Below are 24270 nucleotides of genomic sequence, written 5' to 3'. Positions count from 1 at the left end.
AAGAGAACTAGGGAAACAACAGAAAAGCCTAGAATAAATCCAGACCTATTTTTCTCAGCCAAAGCCAATACATCATATAAAATGAAAAACATCATAAATTGAATAATCATTATGATTGTTGTCATTAAGACGTTTTAGCCCCTAAAAGTCATATAAGAAAGAGTCTCGAGCCCATCCTAAACGGCAGGAAAGCTCAGTGTTTCCTACGTCTCCAAAGGATGGAACTTTTTGACTTCTAGATTTTCGGATTGAAGACATTGTCAAAGTAATTGTTAGCCATACTTTATTCGAAAATGCGATATGAACAGAACCACCCACATGACCGTCTGTCCTATGTAGCTAGTAGGGCAAGAGGTAAATTTGTCATTTCACACCTATAAGAATACGACTTTCTCTTTTGTTTCATACGAGGTGACGGTTCGGTCTGTATATGTATCATCACGAATCTCACCTGATAGTGTACCCAAATAAAGAATAAACCATTAAAAGTATCAAAAAGAGAGAACCAACATAAAAACAAGAAAAAAAAGGAGTTGCCCACAATGATCGAGGCATTGTGTGGCTGGTTTGTTTCGAAAGGAATATTGGGTAAGATTATGTTGCCGACCCTATTAATACGGTTTCTAGAACATCCATTAACTTCCACCGACCATGTGTTTATGTGGTATGGCCACTTTCGCCCAAACTTGACCTCCCCAATCTTTAACCATTTAATTCTGATAAGTCCTTTCAACCTTTAACAATTCGATTCCGATAAGTCCTAATTCTTTTAACAAAAGAAAAGGACAATTTTTAATTGATCGTACCTTTCATACCTGTGGCTTTCCTATATATGAACCACGTTCTTTTTGTTTGTGTATATAATATATAGGGTAGTTTTAAAGGCTCCTCTATAAGTGTTATTAGGGGCCTCCCTCAAAGCAAACCCCTATAAAACTTCCCTAATATATATAGCGTTGAGTTAAGTGGGTATCGCTAAATTTCTCTTTTGTACATGACCTTTATTTATGTTGATGAACAACTAATCCATCAGAAAACTCATCCACACTCAACCACCATAGGTTAAATCATAATTATTTTTTAGCATAATTTATTGTGTCACACTATAAAAGCGAAAATAGTCTACTCTCAAAGTGTCAAAATATCAAAACTCAATACAAGTCTTTTAACATTCTCTAAAATGTCTATAAGACAAATTGTCTTTGAAAATGGAGCCTCAAACCCATAACACAGACATTGATGGACATCTGAAACATCGTAAACCGATAAATCAAACATTGACAAATATTTAAAGTATCTCGAACGAATAATACCGACATTTGCAGACATTTGAAATGTCAATAACTAATAACACAATTATTTGAGAACATTTCAACCTCAACAAATAACACATATTGGTTGGACATCGCCATGTCATTCATGTCCACAACCACGGTTACGTATCAGGCTTTAGTGGTCTTACTATTTTGTCATACTAGCCAAGTATTTTACTATTGCTTTCTAGCTTCAATAGTTTTAATAAATATATTGTATCGATTTAAATTAAGTAAAAATATACTAACATTCATTATAGTTGTCTTTTAGTTTTAGTTATACTCCTAGTCTCCTATAATATAACATAATGAATTTGATTAAGACCCTAGTGTGTAATTAAATTATATTCTTAAACTATTTTAGCCACCCATATTAAATGGATCTCATATATGTATATAGACTATTTCATCTCCTTTTGTAAACCACATAAACTGTCCTCTTTCTCTCTCTCAATATTGTTGCTGCATCATATTTATATTTTATATTCAAGGTGAGTTATGCAGTGAAAAATGTTTTTAGTTAAAAATTCAAGTAATCTTATGTGTCAAATTGAATTTGTCAAGTTGAGTATTGCATTGGAGATGCTCTAATGTTTAGATATCTCAAGATGAAACTCAATATTTGAGATTTCTTTTGAGGATTTTAATTCATCACTCAATACTAAAAGCAAATCTATCCATCTACAAAATAATACCTAAGTTATTTTTAGGGTTATTTCCCTAATAGCCTTTAACTTTGTGACCAGCTTCCTGCCTAGCTCCTAACTTTATCAAAAATTTCAAGATGACCCATTTTTACAGTTACCGTTAGAGCGTCGTTCACCAGTCATCAACTCTCTCCTACATATCTTCCTCTCTCTCTCTCTCTCTCTGCCACCTCATCGTCTTCTCCGGCGAAGGTCGCCGGTCGACCAATTTTCCGGCCGGCGACCTTCAAACATTAAATTTTTTTTCACTCTTCCTCTCTCTAACACTCCGGCGAAGGTGTTAGAGAGAGAGAGGAAGAGTGAAAAAACAAAAAATTTAATGTTTGAAGGTAGTCGGGCGGCGACTTTCGTTGGAGAAGACGATGAGGTGGCGAGAAGATGAGGTGGTAGAGAGAGAGAGAGAGTTGATGACTGGTTAATGACGTTCTAACGGTAACTGGAAAAAGGGTCATCTGAAATTTTTGATAAAGTTCGGGGCTAGGCAGGAAGTTGGTCACAAAGTTAGGGGCTATTAGGGAAATAACCCATACTTTTTAGGTTTTAGAGTGTTGCATTATGTGATGTCTTTTGAATTGATGATCTCAATATTGACATCTGAAACTCAATTTAACCTTGACACACAGAACAATTTGATTTTTTTTAATTTTGCATCGGAGATGCTCTTAAATGCCAAGATATCTCTAGTATGTTACGTTAAATGCCAAGAAAGACTTGCTTTCTTGAGTCAACTCTTGAGTCAACCCTCAATCCTTTATTTAAAACTTCACCCACACCATACCTTTTACTACTATTGTTATTCTTCTCCATCGTAAAAACAAAAGTTCTACTAGCTTCTTGATCAACGTTCTTTTTATCCTACAAAACATGGAATCAAAGCTCATTTCTACAGGAACTCAGTACTCAACTATACCCAAAAGTTATATTAGGGAAGAATCAGAGAGACCCAAACTTTCACAAGTAATAACTTGTGAAAATATTCCGATTATCGACTTAGGTTGCAATAATAGAGAAGAAGTTGTCCAACAAATTCGTGACGCTTGTCACGATTTTGGGTTCTTCCAGGTTAGTATGTATTTTACTATATATTTCACAATATAGCATGTCCAACTTAAAAAAAATTAATTTGCACATACTTTGAATTATAGAACCAGCCTTAGAACGTCCGGTAAGACTTAAGAGTTACTAATTGAGGTGATACTAGTAAGAAGGATGTCAATTCAAAGTACTGAGAGTCAGAATGTTATAAATTAAGTCAAAATCTTTTGTGCATACAACACTCCCGTAAATTAAAATGAATTAATGTTTATACGTGGGTTGGTGTATGTGATTACTGGTAGGTAAAGAATCATGGAATATCGGTGGAAATAATGGAGAGAATGTTAGAGATAGGAAAGGAGTTTTTCCATCTACCAATGGAAGAAAAGATGAAGTTTTACTCGGATGATCCATCAAAGACAATGAGATTATCAACAAGTTTCAATGTTAACAAGGAAACTGTTCATAATTGGAGAGATTACCTTAGACTTCATTGTTATCCACTTGACAAGTTTGCTCATGATTGGCCTTCTGTTCCTCCATCATTCAAGTAAAATACTCTCTCTCTCTCTCTCTCTCTCTCTCTCTCATTATTCTGTTAGATTTGCAATTCTGCTAAATTTTCTATTTTTTTTTTTTTTTTTTTGTAAGAGAAGAAGCTTCCTGGTATCTGCAACAATTAAATGGTGCCCCTAGTTTAGAGTGCCTCAAGAGAACATTTTTCCTAAGTAGGCTGGGCTTCAACCTAGCTGGTAACACAACCTTCTTTTTTAAATTTTAAGGCCACTACTTTATGAAGGGGGTAATTATTGTAACATTTTTTAAAGCCAACCCCCTAGTTTGGGCTGAAGTGTAGACCGTTTACCTGAAACGTTAGTTCAAGAGATGAGGTTTTCTCGTACAGTTATGAATTGTGACCATTCTGTTCCACAACCAAGAGAAATACTCCTACGATCTTTCTCTTCTTACATTGAATGTGGAAGACTATTTTTTTTTCACAATGCAGACCTAAACAACTTCGATAAATTTGACCCTTGATACGATTTGTGGATGTGGTGGTCTTAGACCTTCCTTGACCCAAGTGGTATTGTATCTCCATTAGGCAGTTCAAGATGTAAGGATATAAAGTGGCCATCATTCCCTTCCCCCAACCAATGTGGGGTTACTCACTCATGCATACCAAACACCATTTTAGAATACAACCATCAATGTGACTAGTTTTCTTCCCTTTCCTATTGACACTTCAATTTAAGATTATGATAATTATGAAATTTGCATACTTATGTAGGGATGTGGTGAGCACATATTGTAAAGAAGTTAGACAACTTGGATTCAGATTACTTGAAGTTATATCAGAGAGTTTAGGGTTAGAGAGAGATTATATAGAGAAGATGTTGGGAGATCAAGGACAACATATGGCAATAAATTATTACCCACCATGCCCTCAACCAGACCTTACTTATGGTCTTCCTGCTCATACTGACCCAAATGCCCTCACCATCCTTCTTCAAGATCAACTAGTTGCAGGCCTTCAAGTGCTTAAAGATGGTCAATGGATTGCTGTAAATCCTCATCCTAACTCCTTTGTCATCAATATTGGTGATCAATTACAGGTATCTTCCCATTTGTTTACTGACAAATTTCAAATATTACTATTAAACTAACCAAGGGGCACCAACCGTGATGCTGCGCTCAACACATATCCCGGTCGAGATTCGGTCGGGATATGCGTCTAGTCAGGATTTAGAGAGAGAAAGTGGTTAAGTTTGTGCTTTGAACCTAGCACGTGTTTTTTGTTTTCTTTTCAAGTGACTAGAGTACGTGTCACTTTTAAGCCTATCAGATGTGGGCCTATTAAACTAACCAAGGGCACCAACTGTGATGCTCAGCTCGACACATATTCCGGTCGAGTTTCAGTAAGTATATGTGTCGAGATTCGGTCGGTGTATGTGTCGAGTCAGGATTTAGAGATAGAAAGTTGTTAAGTTTGTGCTTTCAGCCTCGCACGTGTTTTTTTGTTTTCTTTTCGAGTGACGTAGAACATGTATTACTTTTAAGCCTATCACGTGTCGGCTTATCTCTGATACAATGTTAAGTTTGTAGTCATCCAACTCAAAATCACTATCTCTGTCATGCGTCGGGCAGAGAATCACGGTTGGGATACTCACTATATGTATATATTGAAATAATATGAAATGACATTGCAGGCCTTGAGCAATGGGAGGTACAAAAGTGTATGGCACCGAGCAGTAGTGAACGTCGGCAGAGAACGAATGTCGGTCGCTTCTTTCCTTTGTCCGGCTAACGACGCCATTATCACTCCAGCCGCGGAAAAAGGTGCCCCTGCCGTATACAAGAATTTTACATACCAAGAATACTACAAAAAGTTTTGGAGTAGAAACCTTGATGAGGAACATTGTTTGGAACTTTTCAGGAATATTAAATGACATCCATCTTTCATTTGATTACAAAGCTATTGATTAAGTCTTTTATAGGGCAGGACAAAGCTTATAGTATTAAAATGTTATTAAATATGTGCTAAAGAGGCAAAGCTTAGCAAGGCCCAACACAGGGAAGAATCAATTACTAGGCGGCTCCCTTAGTCTGTTGATTTATGCAAAAAGAAAGAAAAACTCAACTATTAAAACAACATTTGTAAGAGATTAGTGGGATATCAATGAAGAATAAAGTCCATCAGGGAGTATTTTTACACCAAAGTTGACATAGCCCATAGGTTGATAAGTGACTTCAGCTATACTACGAGTTGTCGAGTTGTGACGCGTGATACACTTTGTTTAGCCTCTTCATCTTCGCCATGTATCAATTTGTTTATTTTGTACACAAAATTAATGTCGAATGGTAAATACAGAGAGACCAGTAAACTTAATGTCCAATAACTCGAAAATTTGTTGTACGTGTGTACAACCGCACAGAAGGAATAGATGATCAATTTATTCACTATATCTAATTAGAAAAAAGAAATTGAAAGTACGTTGAATAAATTCCTTTGGACAGGCTACTGATCTCTCTTCCAAAAAGTCGAATGTAGCATGGCCTAATATATGTTTTCCTGTCGAAGAAGGAGGTCTCTCAATTAGAAGCGTTTATCACATGAATAAAGCAGCAAATATGAGGCATGTATGTGATATAATCTCAGGCAAAAAGACTCTATGGGTCGAATGGGTGCAAAAGAATCTTGTGAAAGGGAGAAATTTTTGGGAAATCAAGGCTCCAAGTGATTCATCGTGGTGTTGGAGGAGTATACTAATGGAAAGAATTGATGCAAAAAATATGGTACACCATATCATTGGAAATGGCGAGGACACTAAATTTTGGGATGATCCATGACACCCGTTAGGATGTCTATCAAGCAGATTCAATACTTTATTCATGTATGATTCAACCTTGCATAGAAACTCCAAGGTGAGCTCGTGTATTATGGATGGAAATTGGGGTATCCTTGCTCATCTTAGAGTTATGTTGGGAGACATTGCAAATCGAATTGAAGAGGTACTCATAGATAATTCAGAGGTGGATACCGTAGTATGGAAATGCAATAAGGATGGAGTATACTCTATGAAAGACACTTACAATTTCCTGAGCCCAACAAAGGAAAAGGTAGGTTGGGCATCTATTATTTGGTTCAAGGATATGATACCTCGTCATTCGTTTATAGGGTGGTTGGTGATCCAACAGAGGCTAAAAACTAAGGTAAAACTCCTCAATTGGGGTTTGGATATAGACCCTAAGTGTTGTTTATGCCAAAATGGGATGGAGGATGAGCGTCACCTTTTCACACAGTGTTCTTATGCAAGGGAAGTTTGGGTAAGGATTACCCAATTGATTGGATGCCATGCTCGAGTGTTTTCGGGCTGGGAGGAGTATATAGGGTGGATCATTAATTTCTTTAAATGCGAGTCCTCGTCAAATAATTTGAAAAAATTATTAGTCATCGCCTTCTTATATCATATATTGGGTGAAAGGAATCGAAGGATGTTTAAAGCTAAGTCATTGGCAGCCGAGAGTGTGTTTTGGAAAATCTTCAATGAGGTGAGACTGAAGGTAGCAGGTGCACAAATTAAGGTTGTTGACAACCCCTACAACAAACAATTTATAGTAAATTTGGGTATAAATGCTACTTTTGAATACCCGAGAATAACTATCTGCAAATGGAAGGCTCCAAAACTAAATTATGTTATGATTAATACTGATGGCTCACTTCGTATAGACAGAGGCGGTTATGGTGCTATCAATCGCGATGAACAAGGAAATACTATAGGTGCAGCAGTAGGGACAACAACTCCTTCAACTATTACATACCATGAGCTCCAAGGCATTGAGGCAGGACTTAAATTGGCTAACGCCCTTCATTTAAGTCGGGTGCAACTCAATACTGACTCGATGACAGTCAAGTCTTTCTTTACCACACATGGCCCTAAACCACCGTGGCATTGTTGGAACATTTAGAGAAGAATTTTGCGCCTCACTACGGGATTACAAGAACTGGAAGTCGAACACATATACCGAGAGTCGAATAGAGTTGCAGATATGTTAGCTAATTGGAACACGACACACATATGAAGAACTCCACCAGACGAGTTTCACCGAGGAGTTACACGATATCCTTCGTGAGGATAAAGAAGGAAAATTGTATTTAAGAATTAAGTAGTCTCTTTTATTCTTAATTAATTGGGTCTGAGCCCTCTGTCAGTGTACCGTTTAAAAAAAAAATAGACAAAATAAATGCTTTTATGAACTGCCTTTTTCAAGTTGTAACTGATTATGAAGTTGAAAGAAGATTTGAAAATAAAAAATGATTTGAAGATTTTGATAATAGGGAGAAGGGACAAATTCAATTTGACTAAAAAAATAAAATCATAATATAGAATTTAAGAACAACCAAATAATATAGAATTTAACATTTATTTGTGACTGAGGTTAAGACTAATTATCAATAAATATAGGGTCAATTCACATTTTTGCACGCCTAAGTTCAAAAATAGTAAAAAGATATAACTAAACAAATTTAGAGAATCATTAAAACCTATAAATATCTTGTTAATCTTTTAAAAGGGTAGAATGTCCAAATGTCCCTTGTGTATTGTTGGGCTCACGTCTTAGACATGTATAGCAATATAGCATAAAAGATGACCTAAAGATTACCTCAAATCAATTATGTTGGGTTAGTATTAGAAAAATATTTTTTTGGTTGGTATTAGAATATGACCTAAGAAATCCCAACCCTCATTGCACTATAACTTTTTGTTATAGCAAGATTGGATTTTTGACGCATATATTACCCTGAGACTTTGCAGATCTAACACATTGCAGTTGGATTCGGATATGATCTAATCTCACTGGACAACTGTAGAGATTTTTTTTTTTTTTTTGAACTAACTATAGAGAACTTTGTAACAAAAAAAAAAAAACTGTGCTTAGGAAAAGTAATAGGTAGTAAGGAAAGTACTATACATATAAATTTGAGGTAAACTACATTATTATTGAGATTTAGTCTCCTTTCATCATTTATTCTCTTTCGTTTTACTAGGGTATCTCATACGGGATTGACCGCGCCCGCAAGATATGCTCCGAGAGACTCAAATTATGACTTCTTGAGTTCTGGAAGGGAGAACCATTGATTCATATTGCAATGGCTCTACAAAAACTCTTTTACCGTATATTTCAAAAACGTAATTTGTTATAAAGATTGGTTTTATTTCTCGAACCCCTCTGACCTAAATTCCAAAGTGTTCAAGATGATTTGCCGTATAGACTGAGTCTATGTGTATAAACTTTAAGAATGTCTATATATGTACACTCTCACACAGTTCAATAGTAATTTTATAATTTTATCGTCAACATTTGGTTGCCCAAGTGTTTGATAGTATTGACATAAACTCCAAAATTCTAGAGGTCTCAGATTCAATTTCCACAGGAAGTGGAATACATGGTTATTGAATTTGAGTTATTAAAGTATAAATGGTAAAAATAAATTTGTCAGGCTATAGGCACTATGTTGTTGGGTTTTAGGCCCTCTAACTATTAATTATTAGTTTATCTTAAGCGGTTATCGTGTTCATCACATCTTAATTATGTATCAATGCCTTGTAGTGACTATCGTATATCGTAGTAAAAAAAGAAATTTCTGTATATCATTTTTCAGTCTTGAAATTATCAAATGTCAAGTATAAGAAAATCAAGATTATTCGATCTGATGGTTAATATTATGCAGTGTTGGTTTATAAAAAGAGTCCTGACAGTTTACCTCATTGTTGATTTGCAGAACAACACGACAGTCGAACAAACTATCATTTTTTTCTCAAGACACCCACCCTTCCTCCTCCCCCATACAATTTCAAAGTCGTCCTCTCTCAATAATACTTTCTTTCGGGACTCTGACGGTCTGACCCTGACTCTTTTTTTTTTTTGTTAAGATATCTGACCCTGACTCTAGCTGTGGCACTCCACCAACTGACCTTCACAGATTATTTTCACATGTTCTGTCTTTGTATATATCTCCTATATTGCCCTTCCCCATCTCCCACAAAAATCTAGAAAAAAAAGGCTGAATTTTTGGTGATTCTTGATTTTACCCTATTGCTGGAATCAACTTCCTAAAGGTGGGCAATTAACTGCTCTTTCCCTTTTTGTGAATCTACAACTTTCTTGCTTTTTATCCAAATGCCATTAACACTTTTTCCCCCAACTCTTTATCTTGGGTAGTTGGAATTCTGCAATACCCATACCCCTTTTTGTAAATTTTGGATGGGTATTTCTGTTTGACCCTAAATATATATTCAGCCCTAATTATCATTCTTCTCCCTTTAGATTCAGACTTTGGGGTGTTCAAATTTATTGAAGTTTTAGCATAGATGTAAGTCTTTGTTGTTGAGCTATGATTGATGTTTTTTTGTGCTTAGGGTTTTGCATAATATTATGTTCTATTTGATTGATATAAAAAAAACCCATCAACTATAGTTTTGGTTTCTGCACTCCTTGAACTGCCTATGTCTTGATATGAAATCAAAATCTTTGTTTGAAGTTAATACTTATATAATGCAATAGCTTGATATAGTAAGTAATACAATCTTAATGAAGATATGATTATGTTGAATTTTCTATTGCTTGATTGATTACTATCATGTGAAAACCTCTCATGCATATTGAAGCTTGATATAGTATCTGCTGATTTGGTCTGTGACCTTAGTCCTCTACTATAGTCTCGTTGACTCTGTTGACGTGAGATCTGCATCTCCTTAAGCCTCCGATGAAGTGATGTACCACCGGTCTCAATGCCCGCTATATTATCGTAGATTTAGGCACTAACCCAGTCTATCTATGCGCTAAAGTAACCCACCCAAAAGGTTCAATCAATATGTAAGACAATATGTTATGTTATAACCTAAGTTTGAGATGTAGTCCTAAGGAATGAGAGACTAAGTTCCCTTGAAAAGAAAACTTCTATTTCACTTCATAATGCCTTTAGATTTAAAACGTGGCGAAGCATTTTGGGTATTTCTGTTATGCTGTTATACGTGTTACAAGATCGGTTTCTGTAGAGTATGGAAGGTCTATCCCATGACAAAAGTGGTAAAACTTTCCATTGGTGTCAGTCATATGCGTTTCTGTTTTCTTTTCTACCTAAATGGCATAAGTTGATACTTCGTGGTCATTGAGAAATGGGTGTGCCCTACTTAGTATATTATTCGAATGATATTCACTACTAAATGCTACATATAAATGATACACTTACTTTCCTCACTTGCCCTTCACATCTAGAAGAAAGTAGTATTTGTAAGCTACTACCTCTCACGCGAGTCACACGCCATGTGGGACTATTCTCACGTGCCATGTTTGCAAACTTAATATTTGAGACCCTATATAATATTTCATTGTTCATGAGATTTTCCTTTTCCATGTGGGACTATTTGCACGCGTCATCTAACTTGTTTCATCCAATGAGCCAAACACGTGTGTAACCATTGGTCCTAATACACATATGGGACCATTCTCATGCTTATTCTTAGTTTAAACTTTAAACACAAGTCCTTTAGTAGGCTTCTTATATCATAGCTTTTGTACTTAAGATTTATAGTTTTGCATTATCATCTTGTGTTTTCGTATTGTAATATTTCAGATGGAAGAACAAAATCCCCAGCTAGGGCATATAATTGAAATAAAAAGAGATGTGGTGGGGGGAGAATCGAGTGTAGGAGCTAACAAGATATGTAGTGGAGCACCATGTGGATTTTCTGATATCGGAACTAGTTCTAAGGATGCGAAAGAACGTGCGGCATCTATGAGGAAGCTTTGGATTTCTGTTGTCCTCTGTGTAATTTTCATGACTGTCGAAGTTGTGGGTGGTATTAAAGCCAATAGTCTTGCAATCTTAACTGATGCAGCTCATCTCCTCACAGATGTTGCAGCCTTTGCCATCTCCTTGTTCTCCTTATGGGCAGCTAGCTGGGAAGCAACTCCACGACAATCTTACGGGTTTTTCAGGATTGAAATCCTCGGTGCATTGGTTTCGATCCAGATGATATGGCTTTTAACTGGCATTTTAGTCTACGAAGCAATTACGCGAATCATCCATGACTCAGGCGAAGTTCAAGGGTTTCTTATGTTTGTGGTTTCAGCGTTTGGGTTGCTTGTTAATATCATCATGGCTGTTCTGTTGGGTCATGATCATGGACATGGCGGACATGGTCATGATCATGGTGGTCATGGGCATGATCATGGTCATAGCCACGATACTCATGATCATCACCATGGACATGATAATGGCGATGACCATGAGCACGATCACGAACATGAGGAACCACTACTGAAGAATTCTTCGGAAGAACCTAGTGAACCGAAAAAAGGGAAGAAAGAGAAAAAGCAAAAAAACATAAATGTACAAGGAGCTTATCTTCATGTACTCGGAGATTCAATACAAAGCATTGGGGTTATGATTGGAGGGGCGATTATTTGGTACAACCCCAAATTGAAAATTATCGATCTAATTTGCACTTTGACTTTCTCTGTTATCGTGTTAGGAACAACAATACGAATGCTTAGAAACATATTGGAGGTTCTTATGGAAAGTACACCAAGAGAGATCGACGCGACAATGCTGGAGAAGGATCTTTGTGAAATGGAGGAAGTTGTTGCCATTCATGAACTTCACATATGGGCTATCACAGTAGGGAAGGTATTGTTGGCTTGCCATGTTAAGGTAACACCGGAAGCGGACACGGCTTTGGTGCTAGACAAGGTAGTTGATCATATCAAAAGAGTTTATAATATTAGTCATGTGACAATTCAAGTAGAGAGGTAGAGTAGTGGAGATCATTGAGCAAGAAGAAGTAAAGTGCCAAGGTTGAAGGAAGTATTTGTTTTGATGAAAGATTTGGAATAGTGAATGGATGGACTAGTGCTTGGTTTTAGTATGTTTATGTTTGTGACATTTGAATACAGTTTTATTGTGAGATTGATCTATAATATTGCTTATTTATTTATTTTTTATTCCACCATTAATGCACATCTAGCTTTAACATCTGAATGATTTAGTCCCATATTTTGCCCAATAGATTGTTTGGCTCTTGTTACTATTGGTTGTGTCATAGGTATGTTAGATGACATTTCTATTTGCAGTTTATGCTTTTATTGTTTGAAATGATGAAAGATTAGAAAATGATAAAAAGGCAAAATCGTTATGGCAAAAACATAACAATCTAGTGATAGAACTGTTAGTTATGAGACCAAGCCGTCTATTGGTCAAAAATATAAAATATAGAAACCGATGAGAAGTTGAGGGAAATTTTATCGAAATTTTCTATTTCTTTTGTGTGTGTGTGTGTGTGTGGGGGGGGGGGGGGGGGGGGGGGGGGGTGGGGGGTGGGGGAGGGGGAATCAGTTTTTTATAGTCTTCAGCTCTCTACATATTTTTGTAATTTGCAATTGTTTGGAAGAGGTTTGCAACAACTTGCAAAATCGTTACAACTGACTGCCAAAAGATTGCAACTGCTTGCGAAATGAATGCTACTAGTTTGCGAAAGGGTTGCAAACCGAGAACTGAAATCGCAAAAAGGGAAAAGAGATAGCTCTCCCTCCGCGAATCTTTAGTACTGGAATGAAAGTCATACTAGACCACATTTTATTTCCGAAAAGGTTACAATTGGTTTGCAAAGGGTTGTAAAAAATTCAGATTTTAACTAAATAAAATACAAATTTTTAAGTTTTTAGCCCAACAAAATACAAATACAAATATTGTGTTTTTAACAAAACAAAATATAACTTGTCTTCTTAACTTAAAAAAAAACCTAAGTTTAGGCCTTCGGCCCAATTTGCGGTTGGGGTTAACCTCATATAATTTGCATTAAGTTCATCACTGTGAACTTCATAAACTTAAATTTGCAATGAAGAAGATAATGAAGAGAACTCGGGTTAAAAAAAAGAGAAGTTTGCCCATTTAGTAAAAGAAAGTGATCATCTCTTATGTTTTCTTTCTTCTCTTCCTCTTTATCTAATTCTCTTATTGAAAGTCTTTTATGCAAACAAACACTACCTTTAGAGAAGACTCAAGAGTTGAGTAGTACTTCATATTCTAAATTGATCTAAGTTTCTTTCATATCCAAGCTTTTTATCCCAAAAGCCCACAAAATATTCACTATAAGTGAAGTTTCTGTACTTGGGAGGGTTTTCCTCGTCGATAAGCTCTTGAGCTGGTCCGATCAGTGCGTCGTCCGATGGGCAGTAAAAGGTTGGTATAGAAAACCTCTCTTTCTTGCAATTCACAACTGCTCGATGAAGGACACTTTTGTATCGATCATTACTAAGAACCTGAAAATCATAATAAATTCCTTTAGAAAGATCGTTTTTTTTAAGTAACTTGTTTTTGATAAAATCAACTACTCAGTCTCATTATTTTGGGGTACATAGGGAAAGGTTTACGGTAAAATACTGAATGCTGAGCTTGAGGTCACAACCTTTTTATTGGATCACAGGTTGCTCGTTAAATGGCATAACGTTCTACAAATAACTTAATGTGGTGTGACGTGACCTAATCTACGAATACAAATTGAGAAGAAAATACCTGTATTTGATCACCAATGTTGATAATGAAAGTATTAGGAATTGGATTAACAGCCATCCACTTGCCATCTTTGAGCACTTGCAAGCCAGGGACTTGGTCTTGGAGAAGAATAGTGATGGCATTGGGGTCAGCATGTCCAGGAAGCCCATAAGTAAGCTCAGGTTCAGGGCAAGGAGGATAGTAATTTATAGCCATATGTTGCCCATGCTTGTTCAATGCTTTGTCTATGTAATCCCCATTAAGGCCTAAACTCTCAGAAATTGCTTCGAGTAATCGCAATACTAGTCCTCTGACACTTGTGCAGTACTCTGCTACGTCGTCCCTGCAAGAAGAATATGATTTTCAGTGAGAATGACCTAAACCAATATATGTTTGTGGCGGAAAAAAAATCTCCTATATCATCTAGACATAAACCTTATAAAGCTAGTGGGCATCTGTGTTAAGTGGTGGGCTCAAGTTGTTTTGGGAATTCAACCAGGCCAGTTAGTGTAGGGAATTGAATTTCAAATGACACATGTTTTTTGCTTGCTGAAAGAAGCATATACCATCCTTTCTTGTTTTTTTTTTTTTTGAAAAATAGACTATGATGTACGCTAGTCTTTTACAAGGTTGATACGATGTGATAAACACGATAACTGGCGAAGTAATACAGTCCGACGAAATTAAACGACTTAAAAGACCACAAAAACGATTTTATTTATACCCAAATTCAATACTCCTGAATTTGCACTTCCATGAGATCGATCCAGGAACCTCCGCATCGCGGAGTAGATGCACTGACCAACTGGACTATCAGTTGTTCGCTCCCATCCTTCCTTGTTATAAGGAAGAAAAATGCTTCCATGCATTTATGAAGGCAAGTGAAAAGAAGTCTTTATTTCTAAGCATTAATTGATCTCTCAATTTTTACTGTGAATGAATGCCTATAATATGGAATCTTCATTCACAATATAATAATCCCACCTCAAAGTGAGTTTCTCTTTTGTGCAAGTGAGAAAAAGAATGTCAGATCAATAGAGAGTATATAAGTGTGAAGGTGAGAGAGTTGTAATGAGATATTTGTAACCGGTGAGTGGACTAGATTTTGTGTTTAGTAACTCTGAAATGTTGTAATTTCAAGTTCATAGTAGATCAGCTTAGTGTGACTCAAAGAGGGCGTGGGACTCTTAGTAGACTAATCACCTATAAAGAGTGATTTATTTTCTCAACAATCTCATGGTTGATTTCCAACTTACTCCCCAGTAGAAAGTGTGATGTGGTTAGTCTAATACGTGTTTTTCGAACGACGTAGAACACGTGTGATTTTCAAGCTTATCACATGTGATCCTATCTCTGATATCATGTTAAGTTTGTGGTCATCTAACTCAAAATCAATTGACAATGAATGAAGATGATCTAAACATGACATTATATTCTCGGTTGCTAAATATGTTGGAATCGGTACCGAGCTCAAAAGTAGCTGGACCAGTTTTTGACTAATTTGATGTATCTATATTCGTTATAATCTCGAACAAGACGTCTCGTTGGATTCGTCTCGTCGAGCTCTTAAATTTAGACTCAAATTTTGTCCAAATCCGATTCCGTATGAGTGAGTTATTACAAAATTCGTTTGGTATGGGTACCATTAACTCAAAACCGGGATTTTGAGTTAGTACCACATTTATGAAAGAGGAAATGGTTTATTTCCTTTTATAGAACCTTTCATATATTTATGGTATGTTCTTTAGAATAGAAAGGTGACTCACGTGGTTTGCACCACGCAAACCGCACACGCGCGACGTGGGCGAATGGGCGCATTGGGCGCTTTTGAGGCACACGCACTTTGCACGTACGCATCGTCGCGAGGAGCGATTGGAGCCTTGGATTTTACGATCATAGATATGATCTGACAGTCAGGATATTTGGCGCTCTTTAAGATAGATCCGTTTATGATCTAACGGTGGACGTTCAATGCGCGAGATCTTAATAGATCCGTTAAGATCTGACGGTCAACATGGCACCCGAAAATCAACAGACAAATATGACTGTTGGGAAGCATCCATTCTTTTCTAAGGCACCTGTCTGAAGTGTCACCAATACTTCTATAAATACCAAACAGAATCCAGCAAACAATATACGAAAATTTTTGCATTCACAGTTACATAGCATTTAGAGTTTAAGAAGTCGATTCATCTGTCGTTCTTACTACTTGTTCTAAGTTCGCACGCTTTCAGAAAACGAAGTACTCTTAGTCGTCATACTGAAAGGTACAGCCGTTGTATACTGGGAGACAAACACCTTACTGGTTTTAGTACTAATACCAGGGTGTTCACTGTCTTAAGGAAAGAGACAACTCGACTCGGCTTTCTCTCTCTAATCTTTTATTTAATTCTTGTTTTTAAATAATATTGTTTTCCTTTTAATCTGTTTGAGATATAATATTAATTTTTTTTTTAGAAATAAAATTATCTCTGAATCTATTTCAGAAAAACACTCTAAAGTGTATCCCTCTAAGGCCCAAAAAAGGAGCCCAAATACAAAATCCAACCCAATAGGGAATATTATCTAAAAAAAAACCCAAAAAGTGATTTTACCTCTCTATCCCTCCAAAAGAAATGCTTACCTCTCCTGTCCCTCACTCATTTCCCGCCCAAAAAAGCCAACCAACCTCTCTCTTTTCCCACCTGACTTGATATGACCCAAGAGACATGCCAGCCTTTCTCTCTTCTCTCTCGGTCTCCGCGCTCTCTCTCCTCATTCAAACCCAAAATTGATTAGACAAAACCCTCTCCATCTCTCTCTCTCAAAATTTTGAAACGATTCCTCTCAATCTCTCCTCTCATTCAAAGCTGCCTCTCCGTCTCTCTCTATCTCTTTTTCAAGCGAAACAACCACAGCCATTAACGCCTCTTTCATTCGAATCGTTACCGGCGAATCTCTCTCAATCAAACCTGTTTAAGCAACCGGATCTACACATTTCTCTCTCTATTTCGCTCTCGATTTCTCTCTCAACAAATCTGGTGTTTCTCTCTCGATTTCTCTCTCTTTCAAACACAGGTACGTCTCTGTTCTTCATCTAAATCTTGTTACTCTCTCTGTTTTTCGTAAATTTTTAAGATTGTTAAAACATTTTTGGGGTTTCTTCTTTCAGATCTTTGTTTGTTGGTAATATTTTAGGGTTGTTGGTACAGTTTTAGGGATGTTCGAAAATTTGGGGGTGTTTTCAAACAATTAGGGTTTATTATTACAAGTTCAGTAGTCTGATCTTGAGTTTTTGAGAAAACATGTTGGGTTGTTTTTCAAAAAAGTTTTAGGGTTAAGTTGCTCTACAGTTTGTGATAAAATATTTTGGTTGTTGTTTTGTGATTTCGGAAGCATTTCGGAGCAGACAGAGAGCCAAGTTGCTGGGTCAAGTGAGTAAATACTCACGCAATTCTTTACTTCCTATCTCTGTTCTTGGTCTCGCATTTCGTATAATGTTTGGGCATGATTTTTAGTGTGTTGTCATTCTGTAAAATGTTGCTTAACTTGTTCCTACCCTTATTCCTAGGGTTCTGTGAAAAGTTATGAAAACCATTAGCATCAGCTTATTGTCTGTACACATTGCAAGATGATCCGCCATTTTTGGCATTGTTTCAGCATTTAGAGTAGTGTTCGAACATTTTGATGAATGCTTTAACACACAGGTACGACTATGTCCTTCCTCAAAATCTTCTTCCCATCTCTGATCTTGGTCAAGTTTTAGGATTTTTGGTGGTGAAATTATGAGTTTGTTTTGACATTTTGGGTTGTTTTCAAAAAAATTAGGGTTTCGTTTCACACCTTTAGTACTTTGATTCTGATTTTTGGGGTTTAACTTGCTCTTAAGTTGTTGTTCTTCGTGATTATTGAAAATATTTTGGTTTGTGATAAAACATTTATGGATTTTGTTTTTGATTTCGGAATCATGCATCTTCACAGAAGGTAATTTTGGGGTTTATGGTTCTTCATCAAGTTTTTAGGTTAGGTTTGTTGATGAAATTATGGGTTTGTTGTTAAAGTTTGGGTTGTGATTAGCAAATTAGGTTTCTGTGGAGACATTTAGTACTTTGTTTTCGATTTTTGGTTGTTTGTCTTTGTTGATGAAATGAATGGTTTGTTTTAGAATTCTAGGTTCTGTTAAAGAAATTAGGGTTATGTTGAGATATTTTGGGTTCTGTTCTTGGTAAATATTAGAGACATTTTATTTTTTTTATAAAAAATTTGGTTGGGTGTTGATGCATTTGGTGGTTTTTACCCCATGAAACTTGATATGATGTAACATTTTGGGTTGTGTAGAAATATTTTTGGTTTGTTTCAAACATGTGGGGGTATCTTACAAACATTTCAATTTGTGCAGAAAACATATAAAAGGTAGTGAAGAGCCAACCACCGCTGGGCCTAGTAAAAAAGGCAAGAAAATGATGAATGTGACATCTTCACAGACAAAGGTATGATATTCTTTAAATATTTCAAACCATTTTTAAGCATTTTACATAATTTCGAGACATTTTGGAGTTTGTCCTCTCAGTATTGTTTGTGGCCTCGCATTTCGTATAATGTTTTGGCATAATTGCTAGTGTGTTGTCATTCTGTAAAATGTTGTTTCAATTATTCCTACTCTTATTCTTAGGGTTTTGTGAAAAGTTCTGAAACCATTGGCATCAGCTTACAATGTTGTAGCATTTGTAGTCGTGTTGGAACATTTTGCTGAATGATCTAACATATCTATTACTGTGTGGAGGCTCAACGTACAGAGTCAAGGGAGCAAAAGAAGAAAAATTATTTAAATTACAAATGTAATTTGAAAGCAGTTTAGAAGGTAGCAAGGGACAATTTGGAAGCATTTGTAGTCCAGTTTTTGTTCTCTGGAATGTTGATGAAATGAATGGATTGTTTTAATAATTTGGGTTATGTTGAGACATTTAGTACTTTGTTTATGATTTTTGGGAGTTTTACTTGATTATTATAGTGATGTTATTGGTCAATGTGACAGGCAATTTGGTTTATGTTTTAACATTTAGTGGGGTGTTGATGGATTTTGTGGTTATTAATGAGTAAAAATTGATATATTTTTGATATTTTGGGTTGTGTAGAAATATTTTGTGCAAAACATTTAAAAAAGAGAAGCAGCAGCAGCAAGACAATAGGATGTACAAAAAGCTAGCTCTAGAAAGAGGGCTAGTGAAGAGACAACAACTGCAGGGCCTAGTAAAAAAGGCAAAAAAATATTAAAGGTGACTGAATCACAAAAACCTAAGATGCATTCCTAAACATTTTGCATAATGTTTAAGAATGCATACGAAATGACATAAGGTTCTGTGAAAAAAGATAAAATTTGGGGAAAACAGTGGCATCAGATTTTTGAAATGTCCTCTCATTATTGATTGTGGTCTAGCATTAAGTATAATGTTTCCGCGTTATTGGTAGCGTCCCGACAATTTGCAAAATGATCTCGCATTATTGACAGTGTTCTAACATTGTAAATAATGTTTAGGGGTGCAAGGTAATAACAACAGTTGTTTCTCAAACAATTCAAATAATGTTAGAGCATTATCGGTAATGTTGGAACATTTTCAAGAATGTTTAAGAATTGCAGAAATTTTTCCTTGAGCATTATGTATAATGTAGCATGCAAGTTACCTAATCTTCATCCATTTCTGAATATATTCGGAAATGTTACACAACGACGGAGTATGTCCGTTTCAAAATCAAAAGTTCTCTCATCAGCGAAGAAGTGTAGGTATTTTAAATTGAATTCTGCTTTCCAATTTAACAAATGTTTGGACACTGCTTAAAATGCTTAGAAAACGTTAGACTGATCTGAACATCTTTAATATAAAATTGTGGTGAACATTTTGAAAAATGTTCACACATCCTTTAAAATGTTAATACAAATTGTAAAGTGTTTTTAACAAAACGAGAACCAGTTGCTACTGTTAACATAACTGTACGGAATAGTGTTAACACATCCCGTAAAATGTTTAGACAAACTGTAAAGTGTTGCTTTCAAAACGAGAAATGGTTGCTAATATTAACAAATCTGTACGGAACAACAATGAAAACACCATGAAAATACCCTAAAACCAAGAACAACCTCACCAATGGAGCTTCAAATAAGTAGATCTACAAATATATATATATATTTAACTCTCTACAAAACTATGAAAACACCATGAAAACATCCTAAAACCAGATTTGAAGTTTTTTTAACCTCCATTAAAGAAGATGATGATTGAAGATAAAAGATGATGAAGATTGCTCAAACGAAGAAGATGATGAAGGTCGCTCAAACGAAAAAGATGATGATTGAAGATGATTGAAAATAAAGGAAGATAATGAATGTTCTTGAAGAGGGTTTAGGTTATTGTAGAGAGAGAAATCTGGAAAAAAAAATTTAGAGAGAGAAAGAGGTAATGAAGAGGGTTGAAGAATGATGACTGTAGAGAGATGAAGATGATGATTGATGAAGATGATGACTGTAGAGAGATGAAGATGATGATTGAAGAAGATGATGACTGTAGAGAGATGAAGATGATGATTGAAGAAGATGATGGTCGGTGAGGCTCGGTTTTAATATGGTAGAGAGAGAAAGTGAAAACAGATTATGGAGAGAGAAAGATATTTGATTTCTGGAAGAGAGATATTTTGGAGAGAGAAAGATATGGTTTCTTATAAAGAGGGAGAGTTGTTGGATATATATAGGAGGGCAAAAGAGGGATTAGAAGAAAATATTAGGTCTTAGAGATACGAGTTGGGTCCGGATTGAGCATAGGGATGTGTATTTGGGTTTGATTTGAGATATTAGTTGATTTTTGGGTTTTGGGTGGGTTAATAATCCCTATTGGGGTTTTTTTTGTATTTGGGCCCAAAATTTGGGCCTTTCATCAAAAAATTCAAAAAAAAAAACAGGAAGATCAGATTCTTGGTTTTTTCATAATATCAGAAGAACAACAAAATAGTCCTTTCCCCGTGGGACTATTCTCACTATTATGATGGTGTATTGGCATTTGAAAATAGAAGGAAGAAAATTGAAGGCTTATCCAGTATTTGGTAAAAATACATGGAAAAAGATCAAAATGACACCTTCACTTACTCATGTCCCTCTTCTCACCTCTGTGTCCTCTTTTCCTCTCATTTATACAAGAGAGAGAGACAGAGAGACAATACCAAAGGACAAATGAAAAAGATCCTTTCACAATTAACCTATCAAAGTTTGATTTTCCTTGTGATCAATCCAATTCAAGAATTGTAACTTTCAAAAAATATATGGTGTGTTTGGATGACAGAATTATGAATATGTGGATTCATGAGTCCTTCGGATTCATGAATCCAAGTAATATTTTTTTGGTCGTTTGGCAATTGTCCTTATGAAGTGAAAAAGTATTCAGAAAATTTCAGTTATCTAAAAAACGGTTTTCGAGGAATAAAAAGATTTTTCGGTAAAAAATTGGATTTGAAGAAGGAAAAATAATTTCAAGAAAAAAATATGTTTTTTGGGAAAAAAATCGGATTTCAGGAAAAAAAAAATTTTTGGGGAAGGATCGGTTTTCGGAAAAAAAAAACAATTGTTCAAAAAATCAGATTTTAGGGAAAAAAACATTTTTCGAGAAAAACCTTTTTTTGGAAAAAAACGATCAGATTTTAAAACAATTATTGAAAAAACGCTTTTCGAGAAAAACCTTTTTTTGAAAAATCTGATTTTGAAAAAAAAAAAATTCAAAACAATTATTTTGTAGAAGAAATTTTTTTTTATTTTAAGTTTGAAACTAGGTTTACTAGTTCAAAATTCGAGCAAATCCTAGGGGGTAGGGTGGGATTTTAGTCCAATACGAATTTTGTAATTAGTAATCCTTAGGATTCTTGGTAGCCAAATAAACCAAAGATTCTTAAATCCTACCAAATCTCATTTTTTATAGGAATCTTACTTAAGAGTCGCAACCAAACACACCATTAATGTATTCTCTTCTGCACATTTAGGACGCCAATAACAAAAAAAAATAGTGATAAAATCTATATGTTCCGAGAACACGTGATAAGCATTAATTTATTTTTCAAAAGTATATAGTACTACTCTTTAATTGTTTTGATTTCAAGATTTTAAATCATGAATGGAAAAGACTTGAAACTATCTTAACAAAAAAAAAAGACTTGAAACTTTATCATGATAGAATAGAATGGACCCATAACAAAATTGGAAAGAGAAAAATAGATATAAAACTTAATAGACTTTCCAATTTCAAGGGAGAAAATATTATGTTACAAAATAAAAACACACACATAGATGATGGGTTAAAAGTTGGGATCATTTCTAAATAAACCGTAACTATAATGTAAAACAAAAAAAATGGATATAACAATTAAATTTACCTGAAAGAGGGAGGATTAGATGGCCATTCATGCACAAAATCCTCCAGAGGATAACAATGAAGTCTTAAGAAATCCCTCCAATTCGAAACCTCTTCCTTCTTCACATTGAAACTTGTTGAAAGTCTAGTAGTCTTTGTTAGATCATCGGAATAACTCTTCAATCTTTCACTCTCTGGCAACTGAAAAAACTCTTTCGCTACTTTTAACATTTTCTCTATTAAAATCTCGGGCACCCCATGATTTTTCACCTAAAAAAAAGGAATTTCAAAACCACACTTTGGTATCTCCAAAAAGTGAACAAAAAAACATCCAACCTAATTGGATCGAATTAAGACAAAATTTATGCTTACATATATATATATGTATTTGTTGTATGATTATAAAAAAGAAAAATGGTACCTGGAAGAAGCCATAAGATTGGCAAGCATCCCCAATCTGTTTGATTGAATTAGAGCGATCGGGACCGTTAAGTAATTGGAGATCAATAAGAGGTATGGAAGCATCGGACAACTGAATGACTTGGTCGAGATTTGGACGTTCAGAGATGGGTCTGATGTAGTTAGAGGGGACCTGAGTGAGAGTAGGGGTTACGAGGTCAGTGACTAGTTGTGGTTTAGACATGGCTGGTTTCATGAGTGAAGAAAGAAAGAATGAGAATTTCTCAATTTATAGGTAAATTATAGACATGGCTGGTTTATGGTTCCATATTTTGGTTGACTTTTCAAGTCAATGGTTAGTAAATGCTATTAAAAAATTGTAACTTAAATAATAAATGCCATTACAAAACTGTAATTCCATAAATATTTGTTTGTTGTGTTCCAATACTCTAAAACTATTAAAATAATTGTATTACAATAATTACAAACAAGATTCTGTTTTTTTTTCCATCTCATTTGAAAATACACGTGGACCACATTATTAGAATGAATTGTTAGATTGTAGTAAGTTTGTTGTATCAGCAGAAGAAATCTGTCCCGACACATGTAAAATATGGGTTATTTCCCTAATGAGCCCTACTTTGTGACCAGCTTCCTGCCTAGCCCCTCACTTTACAAGAAATGTCCATATGGCCCCCTCCCGTTATAACACCGTTACTCTCTCTCTTCCATTTCTTTTCTCTCTCCTCCAATATGTTTTCTCTCTCTGCCACCTCGTTAAAACCTGCCAACTCATCATCTTCTCCGGGAAGGTCGCCGGCCGACCAATTTCCGGCCGGCGACCTTTAAACCTAAAAAAATTCATCTCTCCTCTCTCTCTCTCTAAAAAAAAAAAAAAAATTAATTTTATTTTTTTAGAGAGAGAGAGGAGAGATGAATTTTTTTATTTTTTTTTAGGTTTAAAGGTCGCCGGCCGGAAAATTGGTCGGCCGGCGACCTTCCCGGAGAAGATAATGAGTTGGCAGGTTTTAACGAGGTGGCAGAGAGAGAAAACATGTTGGAGGAGAGAGAAAAGAAATGGTAGAGAGAGTTTTAACGAGGTGGCAGAGAGAGAAAACATGTTGGAGGAGAGAGAAAAGAAATGGAAGAGAGAGTAACGGTGTTATAACGGGAGGGGGTCATATGGGCATTTCTCGTAAAGTAGGGGGCTAGGCAGGAAGCTGGTCACAAAGTAGGGGGCCATTAGGGAAATAACCCTAAAAATATTCATTGCCTTTTTAATAGTAAGAAATCCTCTACACATTTATGATTTGTGATTTGAAATTAAATATTATATTAAATAGTCTAAATATGTCTATTGATTGTAAATTAAGACCAGCTTGGAAGTTTATCTT

General features: G+C 35.6%; 4 protein-coding genes across 5 annotated transcripts; 3 read left to right on the top strand and 1 right to left on the bottom strand.

Annotated features, from left to right (window-relative positions):
- Nucleotides 1-2815: 2815 nt before the first annotated feature.
- Nucleotides 2816-5560, top strand: DMR6 (2-oxoglutarate (2OG) and Fe(II)-dependent oxygenase superfamily protein). The gene is made up of 4 exons (XM_086655760.1): nucleotides 2816-3082; nucleotides 3358-3605; nucleotides 4344-4668; nucleotides 5263-5560. Exons 1-4 carry the CDS (start codon nucleotides 2885-2887, stop codon nucleotides 5500-5502), a joined length of 1011 nt encoding a protein of 336 aa, XP_086511886.1. The 5' UTR covers nucleotides 2816-2884; the 3' UTR covers nucleotides 5503-5560.
- A 933-nt stretch (nucleotides 5561-6493) lies between these two features.
- Nucleotides 6494-7522, top strand: LOC147569289 (uncharacterized). Its single transcript, XM_086662377.1, has one exon. The coding sequence runs from the start codon at nucleotides 6494-6496 to the stop codon at nucleotides 7520-7522; it is 1029 nt and encodes a 342-aa protein (XP_086518503.1).
- Nucleotides 7523-9402: 1880 nt separating this feature from the next.
- Nucleotides 9403-12555, top strand: LOC147569288 (metal tolerance protein A1-like). 2 transcript variants are annotated; one of them, XM_086655767.1, is made up of 2 exons: nucleotides 9403-9675; nucleotides 11193-12555. In XM_086655767.1, the coding sequence occupies exon 2, from the start codon at nucleotides 11193-11195 to the stop codon at nucleotides 12372-12374; it is 1182 nt and encodes a 393-aa protein (XP_086511893.1). In that variant the 5' UTR covers nucleotides 9403-9675; the 3' UTR covers nucleotides 12375-12555. The 2 variants fall into 2 exon arrangements, with proteins under 2 accessions (XP_086511893.1, XP_086511894.1); XM_086655768.1 differs by having other exon boundaries at nucleotides 9403-9929.
- A 928-nt stretch (nucleotides 12556-13483) lies between these two features.
- Nucleotides 13484-23161, bottom strand: LOC147569287 (protein DMR6-LIKE OXYGENASE 2-like). The gene is made up of 4 exons (XM_086655759.1): nucleotides 22899-23161; nucleotides 22500-22747; nucleotides 14133-14454; nucleotides 13484-13879 (listed from the first exon to the last, which is right to left on the bottom strand). Exons 1-4 carry the CDS (start codon nucleotides 23130-23132, stop codon nucleotides 13637-13639), a joined length of 1047 nt encoding a protein of 348 aa, XP_086511885.1. The 5' UTR covers nucleotides 23133-23161; the 3' UTR covers nucleotides 13484-13636.
- Between the last annotated feature and the right edge of the window lie 1109 nt (nucleotides 23162-24270).

Source organism: Eschscholzia californica, unplaced genomic scaffold (genome assembly GCF_041429995.1).
Source record: "Eschscholzia californica isolate CP2 unplaced genomic scaffold, dmEscCali1.0.p SCAF_1, whole genome shotgun sequence".
Taxonomy (NCBI): domain Eukaryota; kingdom Viridiplantae; phylum Streptophyta; class Magnoliopsida; order Ranunculales; family Papaveraceae; genus Eschscholzia; species Eschscholzia californica.
This window is presented reverse-complemented; position numbering and strand designations above follow the sequence as displayed.